Raw genomic sequence first — 25,631 nt, 5'->3', positions numbered from 1 at the left:
TAGATGACGTGACTTGGAGCCTCCTCTGTTTATGCAATGTACTACCACTGCGCTGTCCAAGACTAGCTTTATGTGGGAGTACCTTGGTGGGCGTAATCTTTTCAGAGTCAAGAAGACTGCCATTGCCTCCAGACGTTTTATAGGAACTGACGGAACTGGGGTGACCAAATTCCTTGCACCTTTTTGACCTGGGAGTACCCTCCCCAGCCGCTTAAGGACGCGGCTGTGTGGATTGGTAATCCCTGGTGGAGGGAACTGAAGAGGGACTGACACTGACAGATTCTTGACTTTTGCCCACGGCCGAAGCCGGTTCTTTAGAATCAGAGGTACTGAGGATAGCTTGTCCCTGGACCTGACATTTGCTCGAGAGCGCCAGATCCTGGTTAGATCTTTCAGTTTGGCTTTCATTAAGATGTTCGTTACTGAAGCAAACTGGAGAGAGCCGAGGATTCTTTCCTGAGCTCTCCTCGATGCTAGTTTGTGACTTAGAAATTGCTTGACTGACTTCGCTATTTCTTTCCTTTGGTGGATGGAATCGACAGAGTGTGTAGGATAGATTCCATTGAATGCCTAGCCACTGAAAGTTTGACTCTGGGGTGAGTCTGGACTTGGATCTGTTTATCTTGAATCCTAGATTATTCTAGGAATTGGATCACTTTTCAGTGTGGCCTGTTGCATTCTTCGACTGATGGGGCCCAGATCAACCAAATCGTCGAGATACGCTACTACCATAATCCCTTGAGCTCTGAGCTGTTGCACTACTACTTCCGCTATCTTCGTGAACACCCTGGGTGCCACGTTGAGCCCGAACGGGACTACCTGAAGGAGAACGTCTGGTCTCCTATCTTGAATCCCCGAAACGGACGGAAGTGTCTTGCAACAGGGATATGATAGTAGGCGTCTGTAAGATCGATAGAGGTGGTGACAGCCCCACGGGGAAGTAAGGTCCGCACCTGTGAGATCGTGAGCATCTTGAACTTGTCGCAGCGGATGGCTAAGTTTAAGCGGGACAAGTCTAAGATTACCCTTCTTTTGTTTGAGCCTTTCTTTGGGACGCTGAACAAGCGACCTTGAAATTTTTAATCTCTTGACTTTGACTATAGCTCCTTCTGAAGGAGGTCCTCGCGTACTCTGTCAATTCCTTGGAAGGAAGTTTGACCGGAAAGGTCTGGCTGGAGGTGGGTTCGTCAACCAGCTCCAACCCAGCCCTTTTTGACACTAGCTCTGAGGCCCCACTGGCTGAAGTTCCACCGGTGGCGAAAGTGGAAACAGCCTCCCTCCTACCTGAAGTTCCTCATTGGTTCTGGTAACCCCCTCGACCTCCTCTGAAGTGCTTTCCCCTATTGAAGGGGCCTCCAATCCTCTCCCACGAAAGGACCGCTTACCTCTGCCTCCCGTTGTTCGAGCGGTCATACTTCTGAGAAGCTTGACTCTCGAAGGCTGGGATTGTAAGCTGGAGAGATGGCGTATGAGGTGGAGGGTTGAGGCTGAGGGGATATCACATAAATAGGCTGTGATTGCCCTTTAGACGTGGAGGGCTGAGCTGTCTGCACTAACGGCACTGTAGGAACTTGTTGAGGGAAGCGCGGCTGCTCTTGGTAAGGTTGGAAACGTCTAGGCTTCCTTTGTCCCTTACCTTTTGGTGTCAAGTCTTGCCTTCTCCTAGCCGTAAGACCCCAACGGTCCTTAAGGCTTTGGTTCAACCTCGTAGCCTCTGCTTGTACTTCCTTTACCATAGCCTCTGGGAAGAGATCTGCGCCCCAGATGTTAGAAGAAAGTAACCTATTCGGTTCATGCCGAATGGTTGCCTCTAGCAATACATGCTTTCTGCATTTGTTCTAGCAGTGGCAAACTCGAACATGTCTGACTGCACCGTTTGAGTCAGGGCTTTGGTCATAGCTTAAAAATTGTTCTGAACCATAAGCCATGGTTACTACCTCAGACATAGCCATCAGGTTGATTGACTGGCTAGTCGTGTTTTTCGAGTCAACTCCGCTTGAATAAGACTATCAGGGAGCCTGGGCAGCTTTTCACCAAACTGCTCCATAGCACAGTCAGGTTTGAGTTTGCCAGCTGTGAAAGTGTTAGGCAAGTCCTCCCATAATTCTCCAATTGACGGGAGCAACGGAGAAGTGGGGTCTGCTTCTTTCAGCTGAGGCATGGGTTCCCCTTTCTGAGCTGCTGAGATGGGTCGACCTCGCTATCTTGGGTAAGGAAAGGAGCGGGTGACCTTCGTCCATCGTGAAAATGGTAAAGGGACTTTTGAATGGTTGGAGCTTGGTATTCGAACAGTCCATGTCGTCTAGACATCTAAGCCATTCTCGTTGGGCCTGGTCCCGAGAATAGAGGACTGTCTCCTTTGGTACCCTGTCATCTCTAACCATAGCCGAAGGCGTGAGCCTAGCGTAGCCTATGAAGGGAGGCTGTAGGCCTTCCGGGTAGAACTCGAAGTCCTCTATTCTTCGAGTTCCAAACAACTCCGGTACGGAGATGAGAACCATCTTGGAAGGGAGCATATGACTCTACTCTCCAAGGATTGTTCATGGAGAAACGGGCGGGAGCGAGTCATACTGGGGAAGCTGAGATCCACTAGTGTTAGAGGTTGAGGGAGAGGCAAGAGGGGCTTCTCTTAGGCCGGCTATAATAGTATCCTGAGAAGTTATCCTATCCGACAGGCGAGATATCATATGTTCCATACTCGTCTTAAGGGAGCCTACCAAGTCGCCCACCTGTTGCAACAGGCCAGCATTGGTGTCCAGAGCCGGAGCTGCTGCGGAGGTGGAGGGGAGACTCTGAATAGGCACCAAAGGTAGTGGAACTGGTGATACTGCCGGGGTGCGGGATTTCTCCTTAAGGCTTAACTCTTTGAGGACTTTGAGCCGGAGCTAGACCCTTTAGACCTGTCTGGGCCGGGATTACGAGCCGGAGACTTATTACGCGAAGAAGAAGACGAAGGACGTCTTCTTCGAGGACGATGACGTCTTAGTCAAGGTCATATGCTTAGACTTGATCTTAGGCCTAACCGAAGCCTCTGGAGGAGTATATAACTCATCACCGGTAAAGCCTGGGAAGGATGGTGAAGTTGCAGGGGTAGAAGAAACAGTCACTCCCCAAGGGGGACCCTTGGGTACCTGCATTACTACCTCGACCAACAGGTCGTCTATACCTACCATAGGTTCAACATTTATATCCAGGGTTGCGACATCCGTGGAGATATCCTGGCCTTGTTCAGTCAAGGAGGCCGCCAGCTGTTGTTGGATAAAGGCAATAGAGGGGTCCGCCTCTACCGGGTCGACGTACCCAGTCGCCTTGCCATCCGGGGAAGATTAACAAAGCTAAACGCTTCTCCAGTATGTAGGGCTGACCCTTGGCGGCGTCTTGCCAAAACCTCCGACCCAGGCCCGCAGGGTAGCCAATGCCGTATCTCTTCTGCCGGAGCCTGTAAGAGAGGATATATTTTAGATTTAAGAACCACTTAAAACTAAAACTTAGGATATAACATTAAACTAGATGCCTTAAGTTAAAGTAATGATGAAAACTTAAGAACTAAAAAGAAGCGGAGCGGCAGCGGAGATGGATACTTACGCCTTCCAAAAGCTGGCTCACCAGATCGTAACATATGGTACAGTCTCATGGTACCAGACCTGGATGTCCCCTGTGCGAGTCGCGCATGGAGCATGGGGACCGGCAAACTTCGTGTCCACAGGGGTCCTGAAGTGTAGCGGAACATCCCGGATGCTCACAGTTGGAGGCCTGTAAGTGGGAAGACAATGAGTATCTTAAAGGGGTAACACTTACAGACTGAAGGACAAAAGAACTCCGTTACGTGACGGAGCTTCGGAAAAAATTTGGGCATAACCCCTCCCTGCATTGCCTGAATAGGCTATAATCCCGGAGAGATCCGGTAAATACTAAGGGAGGGGTGGGCATGGTTTAAGAAACTTAAGATAACTTAAAGAGTAACTTAAACCTACATGCAAGTAACCGGACTAGGTCCGTAGTGAAGCGGAGTGTAGTAACTCAGCAATACGGTACGGTTAGTAAAGACCTATTGTATGCTCCGGTCCAACTATGGTGGACAATACCCTTCCGCTGGATATCAGAACTCCGATAGGGAGGAGCTCTAGTAAGGAGGGAAGGGGCGAGATGACATACAGACTCGCGCTAACCCGGAGCGACAAGGAAGTAACGGAGGGGGGGTGGGGGAAGGCCAGAGCCCCCCACAACGTACCAGCCGGCCGAGCCGAGAAGCGGAGAGGTCGGAACCAGTCAGGGACTGTCGGACTCCCAGGCCCCTCCGGTTGGAGGGAAGGGGGAGGCAGGCTCGGGCATGCTGGGCGAGCAAGGACAGACCGACCCCCCACCCCCGCCCGACTCTATGGGAGCAGGGAGAGGGGGAAGGGGACTGGCATGGCGCCTGGCTGACTCGTGATCACGTTAGTGACCACGAGGCGGTAAACTAAGATACGGTAACCAAGAACCTAGGCCAACCAACTGATCAGAAGAAGAAGCTAACGGGAAGCAACCAGAAACTGAAAAGCGGTAGCATATAGGCCCATAGGGCGAAAACCAACTGATCAGAGAGAAGCTATGAGGAAGCGGACCGAAACTGATCAACGGTTAGACTAGGCTCTACGAGCCAGGACCTAGGCTAAGCCAGACGCCAACTAAACCTAACAATAACAAAACATAAAAATATAATATATAATAAAAATGAAAGAAAGAAGGTAAAATAGCAGGAGAAAAAATCCAGGAGTGTGCGACTAGCCCGAAGGCAAGTCTACCACTCAAAGCTAGTCAGGGGCCGATACTAAGAACCTGGACTAGGGTCTGGATAGAAAAAGCCTACATAAGGTGAAATACATACATGTATAACAACTTGAGTAGACGTAATAATGCGGATAATCAAAATAGAGCGTAAAATAATAAGGGATGTTCTAGGTACGGGAGACCAAGAACGAACCCAACATGCGGCAGGACCATGCTGCCATGCTTCCAGCCCCCGAGAACGTATCTATACCTAAAAAACGGCAAATAATCCGTCTCGGGACGGAAAAAAAAAAAACTCGCTAACCGTAAATACTGAGTACTTAACTTAGCTGCTGCAATAGCTGCACGCTCCATTATCGAAAAATCCGAAGAAATGGCACAAAATACACAGAGAGAAAAATAGCACTTGTTGCTCGTGAGTGCTAAACTGAAAAGGATGGCCACTAGAGGCGCAGCAGTCGCAAGCATGGGATGGTGTAGTAGTAGTTCGAGCTGCTCCCTCTGTGGGACGGCTCCCCTCTTGGAGGGTTTTGTGGTGGGAGATTTCTATTGGCATTTGGCTCGTGGTAGTGGTCCTCACTCGCCTAGTGTTCATACGACACCCTCCTAGAGGGTGAGCGAGTCAGTCATACTGACCTTTTTCTTTATTTTATTTATATTCTCTGGTATGTGTTAGTACATTTACCCTAGAAATAATAGATTAAAGGATATTTCGCGCAAGCGACACGAGCTGAGCCCAGAAAATCATTGCTTGTTTCCAGTAATAATAACAAAACGAAGTTTCTGGTTAGATTACAACGCAAATTCCAAGTATCCAAAGAGAGACATTATCCAGTAATTTGATCAGAGAGAGAGAGGAGAGAGAGAGAGAGAGAGAGAGAGAGAGAGAGAGAGAGAAGAGTGAGAGGCGTCTTCCGACGCTCCGAGTTTAAGGAAAAAAAACAGAGAAGTTTCGTTTCGTTAACGGCCCTCTGACTCATGCCAGTAAATGTTTTTGTTGATACTAATAATTAAGGCCTATTTAAAGATACGTTTACTTTAATTAGTCTATATGATACTAAATAGTAATCAACTGTTCTTGTAGCCCTCAATATTTGGCAAAATCGAAGTATCCAAAGAGAGACATTATCCAGTACGTAATTTGATCAGAGAGAGAGAGAGAGAGAGAGAGAGAGAGGAGAGAGAGACGAGAGAGAGATTAAGAGAGAGAGAGACGCTTTGGCAACAATGGTCTCGGGGGTTTTTAATAGCTTCCTTCTGCTTGATGATCGTGGATATTGTAGAAGGATTTCGACCATACTCGTTTGCCAAATCGACGATACGAACGCCACGTTCATGCTTTGCTATAATTTCATGTTTTGCTTCCATCGAAATCATTTTCTTGGGTTTTTTTCTTATCACCTGCTTTGTCTTTAGCTTTGAGACCCATGGTTAATAATAAAAATAGACAAAATAACACGAAAAATAGGCGCAAATACAACGAACTAAACAACGACGTGTTAACATGCACAACCAAACAAACAAACAGACTGAACGCCATTTATCGGTCGCCTATACAACTAACACTCATCGCAAAATCGTATCTCAAATATTTCGTTGTATATCAAAGCTTGTATTTTCGCAAATTTTCTGTTATATCTCAAAACATTCGTATATTAGGGCAATCGTATGTCAAGTTTCCAATGTAATTTGATCAGAGAGAGAGAGAGAGAGAGAGAGAGAGAGAGAGAGAGAGAGAGAGAGAGAGAGAAGAGACGCTTTGGCAACAATGGTCTCGGGGATTGACGTAACGTTTATTTTCTGAACAGATAGGACAGAGAAGTGTTCGTTTCATTAAACGGCCTCTGACTCATGGCAGGAAATGTTTTGTTGATACTAATATATAAGCCTATTTAAAGATACATTTACTTTAATTAGTCTATATGATACGTAAATAGTAATCAGCTGTTCTTGTAGCCCTCAAGATTTTGCAAAATCACTCCAGGTTGTACATAAAACTTCAAGAATGTAGTGTCACCAGAGGATTACAATAGTTTTTTACCTTCAAGAACCAGCATTCTTTTATGAAAATAAACTCCAGGTTGTACATAAAACTACGGAAACAACATGTAGGGTGTAACCAAAAGGATTACAAGAATAAGGTTTTTTATAACTTTTTTTATTAGTTTAAGACATATTTTCCAAGCGTCGTTCCGGGCTTACGACGATTTTCGGCTTACGACGCGTCTCAAGAACGGAACCCCCGTCGTAACCCGGGGACTGCCTGTATACTCTTTCTATCGTTCTATTAACGAAAAGAACGAAGATAGTAGAAGGTAGTAGAGTATCTGCTGGATGAGAATACAGACGGGTCAAATCATAAACACATACGTAGTTTACTTCTTTGCTGAGGCAACTCAATTACCAGTATCCTTCCAGGAATTTCCTAGGAAGGACTATGCTTGAAGTGATTGTTAAGACAACACTACTTAGCTTCTAGATTTATCGAAGTCTTGTTTCGCTTAAATATGCTTTAATAAGAACTTCCTGAAGTTTTGATAATAATTTTATAAGATTCCTTTATTAAATGGAGTAGCTGGCAACTCTGGAAGAGTAAGGCCAGACGGCTAACGGAGACTGCTTTCGCTGAGAGCCTAAGACCAACGCAGTACCATGTAGGTGTCATCATGAGCGGTCCTGTTTCATCTCTCTCTCCTGCGGGATGGAATAACTATCCGTATCTCTCCCCTACAATCGCGGTCTTAACCTCGGATTGAGGGGATAGTTAAGCTCAATATAAATAAAATATTGTATGCCTTTTGCTAAGAAGCTTTCAATAAGAGAGATAATACAACCTTTCAATGCTGTTTACCGTAGGTAAATTATTAAAAGGATTCTATCGCAGCAGAACATTATATTATATAATGCTCTCAGGCTTACGAAAGCATGGCTTATTAGAGTACCTGCTCAGAAGAAGATGGATGAGTCGGATGGGAAACATTCTCTTTGTGGCAGAACTTGTTTCCCTGAATGGACTATACTACGTATATAAAGTTTTTTCCTACTAAGAATGGAATTAACATGTGAAAGGATGTCGGGTACCATAAAGGCACAGATGTTCTGGCACATAACCTAAATATAAATTCTTTGCAGAATTTAAGATAAAGGGCATCAAAGAAAGAGAGGATAATACTTTATGCTTCATTTTGGCCTTAGAGAGGTTGGATTCACAGAGGTCACGTTCTCACAACATGCTTTGGAAGTTTTTTCCAAGAGAGTCTGGATATTCTATCAGCATCTATTATAAGTGGACCTTAACAACCTCTCCACTCTGAGTCTGTCTGCGTGCAGACTGACCAGAAGTGGACATGAATGAGAGGATTTTTTAAGGTAAATGACAATAGGCATGGCCAAAACATAGAATTGCTGCAGATCGTGCTAGAGGGAATGAGGAAGCTGTCCTCTTCCGATACCTCTGTGAACCACATAGCGGTTTTTTCTTCCCTTTCAGAGGGAAGAATCACCTTTGTATATGTCTGCTATCAAAGAATGCAGTAAAAGGCTATACTCTGTCTCTACAAAGGGAATTGGAGATAGCAGAGGATTAAGATCTTCGGGATCTTATATGATACCTCAATATGACAAGAGTAGGATATCATGTACTTCTAATGGGATCTTTTTTGTGGCCACAAATTCCATGTTCCGACAAGATGGAACTGCTCCTCATCAAACTTCTTTGAGAAATTTTTATGAGGGAATTCTTTGTTTCTCTTAGCCCTAAACGACCAAGAAGACAAGTAAAATTTTTTTTTTTGAGCATTGCAATCTCGCATCAGATTCTATGGAGACTAGGCAATGGGTTCTTGCCAGCATAGTATGTCTGGCAAAAGAACTAAAACCCCCTATTCCTGATTCAATGTTTTCAGATAGAGGTTTTGTTGTCCAGGCAGGGTACTTACGTTTTCATCTACAGTAGAATGGTTCAAACGTTTGCCTACAGAGTCTTTGGAATGCGATGACGGCTCGAAATGTTGCCCAGAAGGTGTTCAGAGGGATACAATAAAGAGCTAGAAATCAGGAGTCCTCCCAATTTCAGCTCGGAGTCTCCTTCGGCTTCCAGGCTTCTTCCCTTCCTTCGGACAAGGATAGGGAAGATTCTGCAACGAGAAACCCCTTCAACAGGTAATAAAATCTCGTGAGCAAGGGAAGTACTCAAGAAGGATCCTCCTCAGAGGAAGACTCTTATCTCTCGTACTGTTAGATATCCTATGGTATATTGGATGTAGCTGACTACAATCACCTCCCCTTGCCGGAGAGGCCAAAGCTCAAAGTGGAAGAATTTCTTCCACCCTTCTCCAGTCTTGTGATTTACTATTGTGGATGTTCAGGACTTTCGGACAATGTAGTGCCAACCAGGAGCCTTATGCCAAAACAGGCGTAAAAAACGCCAGAGGCAGACAGCCGCAAGAACACTGTCATTGTCTGATGAGGAGAAAGACCGGGCCTACAACCTGACACAGATGCGCTAGATGTGAACATATCGGACCAGATAAGAGTGTCCGATGTGGACATTGCCAGACATCCTCGAAACTCTACCAAGCTCGAAGCTCCGGCAAGTGGGTAGGAGCCAACCAAGGCGGCGACGGCGAGGCCAGGCAGGCGCGAGGCGCCAGGCAGGCGCGAGGCGCCAGGCAGGCGCGAGGTACCAGCCAGCCGCGAAGCTCCAGGCAGGCGCAAGGCGCCAGCCAGACGCAAGGCGCCAGCCAGGCGCGAGGCGCCAGGCAGGCACAAAGCGGCAACCTGGCGCAAGACGCCAGCCAGGCGCGAGGCGCCAGCCAGGCGCGAGGAGCCAGCCAGGCGCGAGGTGCAAGCCAGGCTCTAGGCGCGAATCTCCAGCTAAGGCACGAGGCGTCAACCAGATGCGATGGCCGCCAGTCAGTCAAGTGAAAGTACCAGACAAGCGCTAGGCTCCAACCAAGAGCGAAGCACCAGCCAGGTGCGAGGTTCCTGCCAGGCTTCAGGCTTCAGACGGGAGAGATCCATTTCAAGAAAGCCCTGGTCTTCTTTGAAACATGGAGATCTCCTAAGCACTTCATAAGTGACTTGATTCCTTCAAACAGTGAGAATTAAAACGCAGGAAGTGCGCGCTTTTGCAAATTCTTGTTCTTTACATAACAATATGTCATATAAGACATATTGCTGTGTTGTACGGTAGAGGCAACTCTGTGTTGACTTCTCATTACACAAAGGATATCAAGTTAACCTACGAGAGATCCTTCTCTTTTGGGGTTTATAATACGTTTCTGCGGATACGTTACTGGGATAAGGAGCCGACACTGATCCTTAACTTTGAGTTAAAGTTATTTAACTTAGTGAAATTATTGGGGTTTTTGAAAGGAGTGTGGGGATAACTCTTTTCAATTTGAGCGCGAACCCTCGTGTTAGGATCAGGTGATCGGGATCGGTGTTGCGCTCCTTCATAAGGTGTATTGTCATAGAAGTGGTTCAGTACCCATTGACAAAGTCCTTTCAGGCTCTGCCGAGTAAGCAGATCATACCCCATCAGCAAGACCCACAAGAACTCTTGGCCACAGATCACATATCTCGCTAAAGTTTCTTGAGGTTGATGGCAGACTCCTTGGCAACAGCCATATGAAGTCTACCACCTATCAGATAGGAACCAAGGTTTATTTATACCTACAACATATGTTGTTTACCTGTCTATTCCATGTTAGCTGTCTCTTACCCTCCACCAAAGGGTGTCAATCAGCTATGTATATATCTGACAGGTAAGTTGATTGTATGAAAATGATATTGTTATGATACAATAAGTTTCATACATACTTACGTGGCAGATATATCGATTAATGGCCCCCACCCGCCTCCCCCCGCCCAGGAGACAGGTAAGAAAGAAAATATGATAGAAAACAGGAATGGTTCCTAATCCTGCCACCCAGGGCAGGACGGTAGATCACCTGACCTACCTGCAGCGTGTGCCGCGAAATTTGAATTTCTGTCGGGGACGACGGAGTCTTAGCTATGTATATATCTGCCAGGTAAGTATGTATGAAACTTTATTGTATCATAACAATATCATGTTAGTTTAGGTTAGAAACACCTATGTGGTATTGTTGATACCTGTAAGAGATCTAGAACATAATAATTTGCGGCAATACTCTAGAGTCTTTGTTACTTATCAGAGAGGCCAGACCCCCAAGGTGTCTGATAAGTTGAGGTGCTGCTCCATTTTATATCTTAGAAACATAAATTTTGAGTGACAGAACTTTCTTCAAATGTTTTCAACTGATTCAAGTATTTTGACTGCATAGCTGCCCCTGTGGCCGGGTGATTAGAAGTTTCACCGAAAGCTTTCTGCAGTTGATGAAAGTATGTGACCATCATGACAGGGTAATTAACAGTAGAGGTACTCTTGATAATGAGGCAGCCATAGTTCAGATGCCACCCTACTTATGAACATTCAAAAGATTCAGAGATACAACAAATGGGATTGTAATTTGAAATTGTCTTCAGAGTGCTCCCCTTTGCCACTTGTAAGTTAAAATTTTGTTCCACGTGCCCATTCTGTAAATGCAGTACTGAATACTGTATCACAGGGTATTGTGTTTGTTCCGACACGGCATACAAACCTTCGGTCCTTTTACAATAGGAAGGTTACTAGCGGCAGCTGGATAGGTCGTAAGCTTTCGAACAAGGGGTTCGGTAGTTACTGCTTGTCCGATCGGCGCACGCGCGCGACTGGGAGGTAAACAATCACTTTTGCTTTCGGCCTGCTGGCGTGTAGACGTCGTGTTATCATCGCTCTCTGCCCGCTTCATCGTCATTGCTTTCGCTGGTGGTTGTTTTTCTTTTTCTATTTATCTAGTGAAACTGAATTGTAAGTACAATCATTTCATCTCTATTTCCATTGAATTCAATTGTGAATTAAAGGATCTGGTTTCACCACGCCCCTCCGATTACCCGAGTGCCGGGACTGAAGGGCGTAAGTGCGGGAATTCATATTTCCCAGAAATGATCCTCGTATTGTGTATGCTCGGTGCCAAGGGCGGGAGAGCGCTCGCTCCGAGCTTATATTTTGGTTGGAAATGTGTAGATGAAAATCGTAAGTAAGTACCCTTTTCATTTATATTTTTTTGACCTGTATGCTCGTTGCCGAGCGAATGCGCTCGGCACGGAAACTTATTCTGTATGGAAGTGGAATCGCAAGTACAGTATTCTTTTTCATTTTCATTTTTTATTGAGATTGCATTATTTACTTGAATCAATGTTTCCGCTCTTACCCGGAAATTGATCCTTCCCCCCTTTTTATTTTTGTATGAAGTGAAATCGCAAGCGCAGTATTCTTTTTCATTTTCATATATATTTTGATTGCATCAATTCATTATGGATCAAGGTTTCCGTTCATAATCGGGAATGGATCCTTTTTCCCTTGCACTCGATACTGAGGGCGCAAATGCGCTCGATCCGAGCCCTTATTCATTGTGAAGTGAATCGTAATGCAAGATTCTTTTTCATTTTATTCCTTTTATTATTGATTGCATCAATATTTATTTTGGTTCAAGTTCCGCTCAATCGGAATTGATCCTTATGCCCTTGCATTCGGTGCCGAGGGCACGATTGCTCTCGGGCTCTTATTATTATTGTTGGGTACATGGGTGCTGTGCGGGGGTGGGGAACGAGAATCCCCCCCCCCCCCCCCCCCCCGCTCAGCTCCCACAGATGGCCTTCCCCTCGGGGGGGGGAGGTTATCTGGGTTCTTCTCTCGGCCCGATCCGTCGAGCGCGGGGGAGGGCGCTCGGTGCCCGATGTACAATTGTATTCGGGGTCTTCCGCTCGTTTGGTGTGGGGCTCGCCCCCGCGCGAGGGGACTTCCCCCCCCCACTAATCACTACTACTGTTATTTCCGCAGGTGCTACTGCCCCGAGGGTGGACCTTGGTGAGGTATGGGCTTCCTCGATTTGCAGGGCGTGCCTAGTGTCCAGGGGCTAGCGGTTCTATGTCTGGGCCTGCTGCGGTCACCCATGGAGCGGTGACCACGACAACGATATCGACTCCAGGTGATGACGTCCCTCCTCACCTGGTGTACTTGCCTCACGTGGTAACAGTCTTGCCTACAGCCGCTGTGAAGTGCCGTTCGCCGTACCGAGAGGGGGGCGTGCCGCCGCCGCTCGTGGTTGCCGCGCTGCCGCGACCACACTTCCGCTGCCCTAGAGCTCGCCCCTGGACCTGCCGCCGGTACCAGGATGTTGCTGGCTGCTGCTCCACCTCCTGTGTTTCCGGTGCTGCCTGCCGTACCTGCCGATTCTGTGCTGACTGTCCATGCAGTTGCTGTGTTAGCTGTCCCTGCCGTTGCTGCGCTGGCTGTCCCTGCCGTTGCTGCGCTGGCTGTCCCTGCCGATGCTGTGCTGGCTGTGCCTGCTGTTCCTGAGATGCCCATACCTGCTGACGTCGTCCCTGTTCGTGGTGGTACTACCCCAGACTTTGGTCTGTCTGTACAGGTGCGTCCGGGCCCTGTGGCTTCGGCTACAGCAGCCCCGGCCCCGCCCTGGATGGCAGATCTTACGTCTGTCCTGAGGAAGCTGACGAAGAAGAAGAGGAAGGTGTCGTCGTCGTCGTCTTCATCGTCGTCGGCTGCCGCCTCTTCCCCTTCGACTTCTAAAGCTTCACAGCCGAGGAAGAAGAAGGTTGCCTCTTCCCTCCTAAGAAGTCTCCCTCGGGAGCTTCTCGGGACCCGTCTCACCTCGGTGGGACGGGAGGGTTCCTTCCGCTGGTCCTCCTGCTCCTTCGGGAGCGGGGCCCGTCTCTTCTTCCGCAAGGAAGAAGACTACGGGGACCAGAGGGGTACCGGCTAACACCGGTACTTCCTCGCCTGGTGTCAGGGGCTCTGCCACTACACCAGGTTCCGTCTTGGCCTCTCGTCCGCGATAGATACCGAGTGTACCGTCACCTACCAGTGACCGTGCAGCCAAGAATCAGGCGCCACAGCTCGCTCGGCGCCAGGTTCACGGCACGGAGTGGAAGGCTGGTGAGAGCCGCTCAGGCGCCTCCCACCAGGCCAGCTCTCGCTCTCACGGTGATTAGCTGGCTACCCAGGCTAACGTGACGGTCTCTGACTGGCCACGTGCCGAGGCTGGGAAGAGGTCCTCCCGATCGCCGGTGGCTGGCACCAGCGGTGTGACGCGCTGTGAGGACTGGCACCGGTCTCACCGTGACAGTGGTCTTTGCAGGTAGCCCGACCGTCGCTCCCACAGGGAACGTGCGGGTACAGCAACCAGCAGCAGTTCCCCTGACACACGAGATCGGTGTCTCTGTTCTCGGTCCAGCCGTTCTCCCCAGGGAAATGACTCGACTAGGCCTGCAGCTCGATCCCCACCTCGGGTTGGCGATCGCCTGCAGCCCTCCAAGCCCGCTGGTTCGGCCAGCGAGCGAAGGGGAGCGTCAGGTCTTCCTCTCCCGTGCCTTCAACTTCCTCGGTTTACACCGGGAAGAGCGAGGCACAGTGCAGTGATCGTGAGGGGCGCGCCCCGCACGATCCCGTCACGACGCCGTATGTACCAGGCACGATCTTCGGACCGACCAGGACGTACGCACAAGTGGCAGGAGGAGACCGAGAGGGCTGTCGCTGTTCCCCCTCCTTAGGGGGGAGGTTCTCGGAATATGCTCTTGTTCGAAGGGCTTAACGGTCCTACTCTGCAAGATGCTGTGACTTCCAAGATCCAGAGGAACTTTGCCGAGGTTATGGCGCTGATTCGTCAGCACAACAACCTCGGGAAAGGATCGCCGCTCCCACCAGCAGAGCCGCGTCTCGGCTCGAGTCGTTTTGGGGCCTGAGAGGGAACCCAAATCGACGGTGGGTCTGCCGCGATCGGAGCTTGCCGACTGTTGAACCAGGTAGTCTCTCGTCTCCGGACAAGAAGGCTCTCTCAGTTCTGGCCGGTCGAACAAGCTACTTCCACCTCCTCTACTGCGACAGAGGCGTTTCTACGTGTCTTTGGACACCGTATTTCAATACCCCTTCAGTCCTCCTGAGAGGTTTCGACCTCGACGAGGACTGGAATGAGTCGGAGGACGGTATCGGCTCTCTCCTGTCAGGTGTCGATCAGCCCCACCCAGACGACGTTCACAGTGGCGGCAGACCCTTACCAACAGTATGAGTTCGTAACCCTCCTCGGGAAAACGTTTTCTCCTGACGATACGTTTTCCCAGGCTCTGAGAGGCCATCGCCGTAAGGCCATGGCTGCTCCTTTTTCTTCTCCAACTGCTAGTTCCCGCTGGGAAGGAAGGCGAGCGAGTATCCAATTCCTCCCCCATTCCCTCTCTCCTTACGGCTACGAGGGAAAGGGGAGGGATCCTACAGAGATTTCTCTGTAAGATCCCACGTTAGGGACTGCACTATCGGGGGGACCTTCGGGTCCTACCTGACGTAAGCCCCGGTCGTTGAGGAGGGATCCTGCCCCTTTCTCGATTTCTACGGGAATCGAGAGGACCACCAGCCGATATCGTTTGACGAATTCGGTGGGGGTTTCGCAGAGTGCTTAGAATTCTTCGGAATTTCTAGCGCACTCAGAGTGTTCAAGTTTTTTACGATCTCCAAACACTTAGGCGAGACCACGGTCCAAAGCGAGCGAGAGTCCCCGATAATTGTTACACGATAATCGGGAACCTCGCCTATGCTCGAATTCCTGTAATTTCTAGCATTTGGAAGAAGACTGCTGCTGAAAGAAGAGTATCTCACAGTAGGTGACTAACCTGGAATAGAGAAGAACAGACGGGAATATCCAGTTTGGCTTGAACTATCGTCTTCGGTATTCTGTTCACCATTGAAGCTTTCCTTTGGGAAAGACTTCTCCTTCACTCTTGACTAAAGAATGAAGGCAGTCGATCTCCAATCCTTATTCTCATTCCTCGAGGGGAAAAGAATTTAGGATGGAGGTCGTTGTACAGAACCTACAAATATACTACGTATATTACCCTCGCGACATGATTCTTTTAACAGTTGAATTGTCCGGGGGGTAGGCGCATACCGTAGTTAACTCTACGGTTTGTGACCGAGACGAATTGTATCTTAATTGAACTGCAACTCGGGGTTGCCTGCAACCTCCCAGCAGTTATCAGTTTCGATTTTAGATACTTGGTATTGTCACGACAACACCAAATCAGCTTTTGTATTTACCGAAATCCGTTTCGTTTAAATATAATTGCTCGAGCGTATTCTTTATGCTTGATGGTTCTAGCCGAACGCATTCCTTGGTGGAAGGGATTACCTGGCAACTCAGGATGACGAGTCACCGAGAGCTACTGCGTATTGAACTGCCTGATAGCAGCTCAGTATCAGCTGGGCCTCCGAGATACACAGTTAGTTATATCTCTCTCTCTCCCCTGCTTGATTGACTAACGAACCGTATCTCTGCCCAACAATCATGGACTTAGGTCTCTGATTAACGGGGATTCTCGCAATAATGAAGGACCATCTACTGCTGTGACGCTCGATTTCATCGCCTTCGACATTGCGAGAAAGAATTTTCAACAGAGATATCTCTTGGACTCTTTCATCTTTTCTGTTTACCGCACGGTAACAGAAGTCTGTACTAGTCTCCCGCTGCATCGCACCGCGATAATGCGAATGATTTTTGCAGACATCTGAGTTTGTCTTCAAAATATCTCGTATTCGCAGGTGTGCAATTGTGCATTGTTCGCCCCAAATTAACAGATGTGTCAGAAGACATCGCCTACTCTCCGACCTGACAGCTCTACTTCCAAATGTTCAGCCCATGAGAAGCAGTTCTTCAGGCAGTATTTCCCTGTGTCTTCATTACTGAAAAGCGCTCCGCTTTCATTGCAACTTACGATCCTCACCGGACAGCAATGAATAGGCGGTTAGCGTTCTCAGTCTTTGTAGCACAGGTTCAGAATCTTGAGAATCCTTCTCTCGATTCAGCTGTGAAGACGTAGGTTGCATTTTCTGTACACCTTCGTCTTCAACGACACATAGTGTTGTTTCTCCTTAGCTGAGAGTCAACTATACTATGAGATATCTTGCCATCAGGGACCTCGGTCTCTAGAAGGCAATTGACTTTCGCCTGTTGGGCACATGCCTTAAGAGAATCATCACCTCGCCGTCTGGCATCGGTGACGAACAAATTATTTGTTTAGTCTCTTGGCATAACCCTTTTAAGGCGAAGGTCACGTGACTTGCTCGGGTGCTTGGGACAACTTGCCTCCTGCCGAACGCAGTCAGTTGGCAGCTGTCAGAGCGCCCAGTCAGTTATGAACTTCGCTGTGGACTTAGTTCGGTTGTTCCATAACAGTCTTTTCTTCGCCTCCTAACGGCTTGTCACAGTACCCATACCATCGACACCCACCATGAGTGTCGGTGTCCTATCCACTACCGAGAAGAACTTCACTGCATGGGGATAGGAGAATGTGAGACACTTCGCTGTAGACGGATAGACCAGTATGGGTACAGGACATCACCGAAGTCGAGAAGAGGGATAGGTCATGGCGACCATTCCCTTCTTTTCCTCTGAGGTAATTGCATGACTTTTCCTGCGAAGTCAAGCATCCAGGGGGGGGATGGGATCCGTGACGCTCAATTTCGTACCGAACTTCGTAGCGAAGACTCAGAACCCTTCGGTCCCTGACGATCGGTTAGAGTCCTTCACAATCCCCTCTTCCCTAATGGACTTCACCGCTTCGATGCGAAGGAGATGCTGCTTTGTCCTGTGAAAGCGCGACCGCGCTTTCTGAAGAAACTCGACATCCCAGGCTGAGTGTTGAAGCCTCTTCGTCAGCACCAAGATGACCTAGAAGTACACTCCCTCGAGTTACACAAGAACTTCTCCGTGGCGCAGGTACTGAAGCAGGGGTCTGGTAACCAGACCACTGGCACCTCCTTTTACCTTTTGGATATTGCCCACAGGTCCTTGGATCTTTTTCCTTGGGACCCGTGGTGGCTGCTCAACACGTTGTGTAGCTAACCCAGACCCTAGCAGGCTGAACAGCATCGAGTCCTGGTGTGACTGTAAGAATAGAAGTGAATGAGAGAGTGACTGGCTTCTCTTCCTATCTTTTTCTCCCCCCTCTACCTGTGGGTAGAGGGCTACGGTCATGACCTTGCTGGATAAGGACGAGATGCAGGTGAGCTACTCGACAGAGCCCCATCCTATCCCTTTCCTGGGATGGGAGCGAATATCCAACACTTCTCCGACAAGGGGGGGAAGTGGATGCCAACAAGAGACAAACCATAACTTTATGTTGCCTCTTGCAAATAGGAACTTGTTCTTGCTTGCTGGTACGAAGAGATACGCTTGCCTCTCTCTTAGTACTTGGTCCAGAGGTCTGACCATTGATCCTGCGGTGCACACCCCGATCAATCGGACAGAGGCTTGGATCCCTCCCTCGCTCTTACAACCAGGGAGGCATTCCAAGGTTGGGCGAACACCAGTCTGTTCACAAAAGACTCAGATTCCTCCCACAAGAAGTGAGTCTTCCTATTGTAAAAGGACCGAAGGTTTGTATGCCGTGTCGGAACAAATGACAATTTGTCCAAAATTGCATTTTTCCTAACTATACAAACCTGAGGTCCTTTTACACATAGTCCCACCTCATGCCACCCCTCACTCTGCAGTTTTTGCTTGGGCCAAAAGCAAAAGTGATTGTTTACCTCCCAGTCGCACGCGCCTGTCGGACAAGCAGTTAACTACCGAACCCCTTGTTCGAAAGCTTACGACCTATCCAGCTGCCACTAGTAACCTTCCTACTGTAAAAGGACCTCAGGTTTGTATAGTTAGGAAAAATGCAATTTTGGACAAATTGTCATTTTAGAATGAAAAAAATCATACTGTATTGAAATAGACATGAAGAAGAGTACAGTAACCAGTTTACAAGCAATTCAACATACATACAAACGGCAATCCAGAACATAACTTGTTTGTAAGTAGGGTGGTGTCTTATTAAGCTCCATGTGAAAAGGAAGAGGTTGTCTTAAATATTTCTGTACATTAAGAAGAAAATGAGCATTTTCAGTCCATACAGTTAGGTTGGTTTTATGAGAGAGAGAGAAAAGGGCAGTAGAGCAAAATGCTGAATGATATCATAGAGGAAGCCCCTCACCGGGAACTCTTAAAAATGTGGATTACGTACCTGGTTTTAGCATGCTAGGAGTTTTAACCTGAGTAAAAGTTTAGCAGATGTGTAATAACATTGGATTAATTATAAGTGTCACACTATTAGTAAACCTCGAGAACTTTTTTGTAACTGGCTGATATTTCAACAGATTGAAGGAACTTTTTCCCTAGAGGAACCAGTGGTGCTCCTTGGCTACATTCGTGAGTCTGTCTCATCAGGAAGCCCCACGAGGTTTATGCAGAATGGGGAGCCCAATAAATCTGGAACGCATCTCACCATTTATTTGACTTTGGAGCCGACTTTACCCCCTCCTGAGCCTTTCAAGGTAATGGTGTTGTTGTAGTTGATGGCTTTTAGTTTTCTGTAAAAGAACACTATTGTGCCGGCTTTGTCTGTCCGACCTCAGATCTTAAACACTACTGAGGCTAGAGGGCTGCAAATTGGTATGTTAATCATCCACCCGCTAATCATCAAACATATCAAATTGCAGCCTTCTAGCCTCTGTAGTTTTTATTTTGTTTAAGTTTAATGTTAGCCATAATCGTACAGTCCGTGGTTAAAGTTTCATGGGCCATGGCTCTTACAATATTATACCAAGACTACTGAAAGATACCTCTATTTTGAGTGGCCTTGATTTTACTCTGTACAGAAAACTTAATCGAGCTGAAGAAATTCCGGTGTATTTATACTTGGTTATTGTTATGTATTATTATCTATTAATGTTGTCGTGAGACTTTTATTTTTATTATCACAGCTATTCCTTTTACTGTATTTCCATTCATATTCTTTTTCTTCCATCTGACTTTCCACCCTCTCCTAATAATTGTTTCATAGTGCAACTGCTTTGAGGTTTTCCTCCTGTTGACCTGTCAAACCTCCTTACTGTCAATGTGCCTTTCAGCGCTGATTGACCTCACAGGTCCCAGCACTTGGCTTCCAGCCTAGATTCTGTATTCAGTTATTACAGGTATTATTTCTTGATTTATTTGCTATTGAAAGACATTATTTTATCAGGTAAGAGAGCTAATTCATGAACAATTTCCTTATTGAATGTAATTTAGATGTGTTAGAATTTGGACAAAAATTTTTGGTCTTTGATCTCGTTTTTTTTTTTTTTTTTCACAAATGAGTTTTCTTTGAATATACAATATTGTTCATCAGTAGTTTACAGTGGACCCCCCGTATTCGCGGATTTCTATCGAGAACGTTTCCCTGCATTATTCGCGGAAAATTCGCACATTCGCGGTATTTTTCTATAAGAAATGTCCACAAATTCCTGGGTTCTTTTTTATAAATTTCATTATAAAATGCACTTTTTGTGATAAAACTATTAAAAAAACCAAGTATGAACATTTTTAGTGGGTTTTTCTTGAGTTTTAACTAACAAAATAGGCTGTTTTTAGCATTTTAATTATAAGGGTTCCAACTATTCGCGGGTTCTAACTATTCACGGGAGGGTTCTGGTATGCATCCCCCGCAAATACGGGGGGACCACTGTATTTATAGGGCAGTCCTCAGTTATCGGCAGCCTTGGTTATTAGCGATCCGGTTATATGGGCCTTGTCTAGAGCCAAAATTTGGTTAACGACGCCAATACATAACTAACAGAGGTACTGAATTCTGGTTATCAGCGTCAATAAGCAAAAAAAATGGGCAATTTTCGCTTATCATCAAATCGTCGGAACTGAAGACACAAGCTGCTGTCATCATATCTGATGCAGATTTCATTTTGTTTTCATACACTTGTATTTTCGCTTATAGATATTTTATATTTTATTACTATAGATGTTTGTCCATAGCAGTTGATAAACTTGGTTACCTTTTATTGGTTTTAGGCCATATACCTTTACTTTGCATCAACAGTTATTTTCCCAGTTGGCCTTCAAAACCCAAGAACCAAGCACAAAGCTAGGAATCTGTATTTGCCACCTTAGCTTTGAGGGGGCCTCATAGTCTGATTTTTGTAATCATATCATTTAAAATATCCACTGTCAGAATCAGGGGGTTTGATTTTTAGCTGCTGATACTATAGTAATATGATTCTTAAGTCTGATTAGGGTACCAAAGGTACTGCACCATTGAATGAGTCAAGTTAAGTACGTACATATATCTTAGTGTAAGCAGATCACTGAGCTGATTAACAGCTCTCCTAGGGCTGGCCTGAAGGATTAGCTTTTTTTTTTCTTCTTCTTCTTCTTCTTTTTACATGGCTTTGAACCAATTGGTTACTTAGCAAAGGGAGCTACAGCCTATTGTGGGACCGAACCACATTATATCGAGCGATTCTAAAAAAGAAGCATTCTTTCACTGTAGCTAATGGAGGGGAGGAGGCAGAAGAATCAAAGGTAAAAATAGAGAGAGGGGGGAAGAAGGAAAGAGGAAACCGTGAAAGATGATGAAAGAATGGAAGAGGGGAGTGAATATCAAAATGAGGGAAAGGGAAAACAAATGAAGGCAGAGCAACATTTAGGAAGAAAGGAAGGCAAATAGAAAAGACAAGCACGGGATAGGAAAGGGGGGAAATGGTTCAGGAAAAATGTAAAAAGAAAAGAGTAAAGTAAGTACAAGAGGAAGAAGAGAAAAGAAGAAAGAGGAAAGGAACGGGAGAAAAAAAAGGAGAGAGAGAGAAAGCCTTTTTCTGCCTGAGAGGGACATAAGCGTCAGGATGTATAGGTGGCGGCAGTGAATTCCTCTTGTTCTGAGCCTGGCAGGGAAGGGAGGTGGTGTACGGAAAACAGAACTAAAGATCTGCACAGTAAAAATATGCTATTACTAGACAAGCAAGATCTTGCCCTAATAGCTCAGGCAGGTTGCTGTGTACCAAAATACTGTGCATGGTGGTATGTTATATAAAAATTGTAGATTTTTAAGCATTTTTGAATCCAGGAATTTATTTTGCTTTGAATCGTAAGGAACAGTTTTCATCACTATTAAACACTCAAAGGAAATTCCTGACATAGCTGTGTTTTGCTCACAGTACAAGGCAGGCTGCTGCTGCTGCAATTATGTATAGTGTTTTTTTTAGCATCAGGTTTAGTATTGCTCTGTTGGTTGGGAGTTTTATCCTGGCTACAACTAAGTTTAGAAACACGTAGTATGCTTAGTGCAGTTGTGGCATCTTCTGATCTCCGACTGTTAAAGAAATAAGTAAACTCATTCCCGAATTCCAGGTGTATCGGTTTTATTTTCTGTCCTCATATTTGTTTATCACCTTTCCTCATAACTTGTCTCTCTCTCTCTCTCTCGGTAGACGCTATCACTTTGGAGAATTCTTGGGTGTATTATAGTCTGTGGACTCTGTCCATAAGGGTTTTCAGTTGAAGATTTAAAGGGAGAAAGAAAAAGTTTATAACACACTTTTGTTTATTGTAGATAATATTTTAATGAGAAATATAACTACCCTATTCTTTTTCATCTTCCACGTAGGCTCAGTTCGAGAGCAGTGAACCTGAAGATGTCATATTGGCCAGCAGAGAGTGGGAGTCCAGTCTGTCCTCCAAGTACTCCCAGCGCCTTTTTAGAACGCACGTCCTGGACCTCTCGGGGAAGTTAGTGTCCATGAATCGCTTCATTCGGCCACTGAAGCCCCCGGCGGAGTTGATCAGTAAGTTTATTAGAAATTGGTTTTGTATCCTTGACTGAAACACTGAATCAAGTCATTCCTTTAAGGGGATTATCCCCTAACAGTGCACCTTAAGTGGTAGATTACTTTAATTTTCAATTCATGTTGAAATATGCTTTGTTCTATAGGTTTGTTTGCTCAATACTTTGTCCCAGTAGGGAGCTAGTAGTGCTTTCAGTGTACCTCACACAGTGCACTGTAGGCATTACATAAGGTTCCATGCAGCATCCCTTCGACCCCGTTCATATTCGCTTCCTTCCAAATTACTTTCCACCCTATCCTAAGCCTAACATTTGTTTCATAGTGCAACTGCTTTGAGGTTTTCCTCCTTTGAAAACCTTTTACTTTCAGTTTCCTTTTCAGCACTGAATGACTTTGTAGGTGCCAGCATTTGGCTTTTGGCCTAAAATTTATATTCTGTTCTGTTCTATTCTTTACTTTGTAGAAGTTTCATATACAGAGTAACAATGGCATCCTTTGAAGAATTATGTTAGTGTTAGAATATTTTGGTCTTCTTCTCCTCAGACACTGATCCACTCAGCAGTGGCATTAACTTGATAGAAAACAGACATATTTAAGTACGGGCAGTCCCTGGCTTATGACAGGGGTTCCATTCTTGAGATGCGCCATAAGCCAAAAAATCGTTATAAGCCGGAAAATCATTCAAAATCCTAAGAAAACCTTACTTTTAATGCTTTGGTTGTATTAAAAACTATGTAAACTGCATTTTTATTGCATTGTTCATCAAAAAAACCTTCAATTATTGATTATTTTGCATTTTTGGAGTCATATTTCTTCCCCCAAATTGGTGCTGCAAGCGCCATAACTCTGGAATATGTGTCGTAAACCTGGAAATAATTTCTGATGAATATAATTGAAAAGTGTCGTAACCTCGGAACGTCGTAAGCCGAACCTGTCATAAGCTGGGGGCTGCCTGTACAAAACTTAACCTTAAAGTGCTGCTTGGCAGTGGGGTTTGCTACCCTTAAGCAGAGGTTACTGATCATGGTAACAGCGGGATGTCCCAGTGGGGTTTTAGTGAGCGCATAGTGTATTTTACTATTTTAATGAAAGATTATTTTAAGATAAGGAAATTAAAGGACTTTTAAAAAGTATAACCATTCCTGTCAATTGTTTTCTGGGTTCGACCTGTGTCGCCCAGTGAAATGTTCCTTATAGCACTCATTGTTTTTTAAGGAAAATTCGCGCATTTGCGGTATTTTTCTATGAGAAATATCCACAAATTCCTGGTTTTTTTTATCAATTTCATCATAAAATGCACTTTTTGTTATAAAACTATTAAAAAAACCAAGTATGAAAATTTTTAGTGGTTTTTCTTGAGTTTTAACTAACAAAATACTAGGCTGCTTTTAGCATTTTCATAGGGGTTCCAAACATTCGCGGGTTCTAACTATTCACGGGGGGTCTGGTACGCATCCCCCGCGAATACGGGGGACCACTGTATAGGTTTTAAACACTTCCCTTTGCATAGGCCTTATCCCACGTCTTGACCTTGGAACTGTAAAGCAGTGCTTGGAAGGGAAATGGTTGTGGATATTATTAAGAGAGATTAAGTGATTTCGTTAGTAATATACGTATACAGTGGTTCCCCTGTATTCGCGGGGAATGCATACCAAACCCCCTGCGGATAGTTAGAACCCGCGAATAGTTGGAACCCTTAAAAAAATGCTTAAAACCTCCTAATTTGGTAGTTAAAACTCAAGAAAAACCCACTAAAAATTTATATACCTGGTTTTTTTAATAGTTTTATCACAAAAATGCATTTTATGATGAAATTGATAAAAAAAACAGGAATTTGTGGATATATCTCGTAGAAAAATACCACGAATAGGCAAATTGTTCCGATACGTAATACAAACCCTCGGTCCTTTAACAATAGGAAGTAGCTAGCGGCAGCTGGAACGGTCGTAAGCTTCGAACAAGGGGAGAACGGTAGTTAACTGCTTGTCCGATAGTCGCGCGCCGCGCGACTGGAAGGTAAACAAATCACTTTTGCTTTCGGCCGCGGGTGTGAAGGACGTGTTCGTCGTCGCTCTCTGCCCGCTTCATCGTCGTATGCTTTGTTTTTATTGTGTTTTCTACTAATGGTTTGTTTGACTTGAAAATGAAACTGTAAGTACACTGTTTTCATTTTCATTACTTAATTATGAACCAACATGGAGTTATCGCCGTAGATGCGGCGATTTCCTCTCTTTTCATGAATTGAACCCTTGAATTATGTCTCGGTGCCGAGGGCGGGCGCGCTCGCGCCGAGTCATGTATTTTGGGCGAAAGTGTGTAATTGAAAAATGTAAGTACTCTTTTCATTATATTTTGCCCCTGTGCGTTCCGTTACCGAGAGTGTGATTGCGTCGGCACGAGCCTTTTTTTAATTTTGTATAATAGAATGCAATGAAAGTGGATTCGCAATTGCAATATTCTTTTCATTTTCATTTATTTATTTGCATGAAATTTAATTTGGATCAATTTTCGTTCTTACCCGGGAATTGATCCTTACGATTTTTTTATGTGAATATGAAATCGCAAGTGCAGTATTCTGTTTCATTTCATATATATTTTATGATAGCATCATATTATTGGATCAAGTTTTGCGTTCTTACCCGGGAATTGATCTTTCCCCTTTAAGTTCTATGAAGTGAATCGCAAGGGCAGTATTCTGTTTCATTTTCATATTACTTTTCACTGCTGTGCGGGGGTAGGGGAAGCGAAGGTCTGCCAGGAAGTCGTCGGAAAGCTCTCCCGCGACTCCCTTGGTATCCGATTCTTCGTCTTCCTTCCTGCCCCCCGCTCAGCTTCTTCGTTGTATTTTGTATTTGGGGTCTTCCTTGCGTTCGGGGTGGGGCATGTCTTCCCCCCAGTGCGTGAGGGAACCCCTCTTACTAATCTATCTATGTTACCGCAGGTGCTACATCCGTGGGAGACGACCTTGGACAGGTATGGACACCGCGGAGGCAGGGCGTGCCTAGCATCCACGGGCTGCTGCAGCGTCTAGCGATGGTCTGGGCGGTCTCCACTACTACCACGGCCGCTTATGCTGCTCCCGCCCCTCCTGGTCTACACTCCCCATGCTGTGTCGATGACGCCGTCTGCCGCT

General features: G+C 46.0%; 1 protein-coding gene across 1 annotated transcript in view; it reads left to right on the top strand.

Annotated features, from left to right (window-relative positions):
* LOC135199034 (coiled-coil and C2 domain-containing protein 2A-like) overlaps nt 1–25,631 on the top strand; it is a 169,899-nt gene that overhangs the window by 131,659 nt on the left and 12,609 nt on the right. The window contains exons 20-21 of the mRNA XM_064226950.1: nt 19,043–19,219; nt 22,321–22,498. Of these exons, the coding sequence (XP_064083020.1) occupies nt 19,043–19,219; nt 22,321–22,498 (355 nt within the window). The remainder of the gene's footprint in view (nt 1–19,042; nt 19,220–22,320; nt 22,499–25,631) is intronic.

Source organism: Macrobrachium nipponense, chromosome 25, assembly GCF_015104395.2.
Source record: "Macrobrachium nipponense isolate FS-2020 chromosome 25, ASM1510439v2, whole genome shotgun sequence".
Classification (NCBI taxonomy): Eukaryota; Metazoa; Arthropoda; class Malacostraca; order Decapoda; family Palaemonidae; genus Macrobrachium; species Macrobrachium nipponense.
The sequence above is the reverse complement of the archived record's forward strand: the minus strand, read 5'-3'. Positions and strand labels throughout refer to the sequence as shown.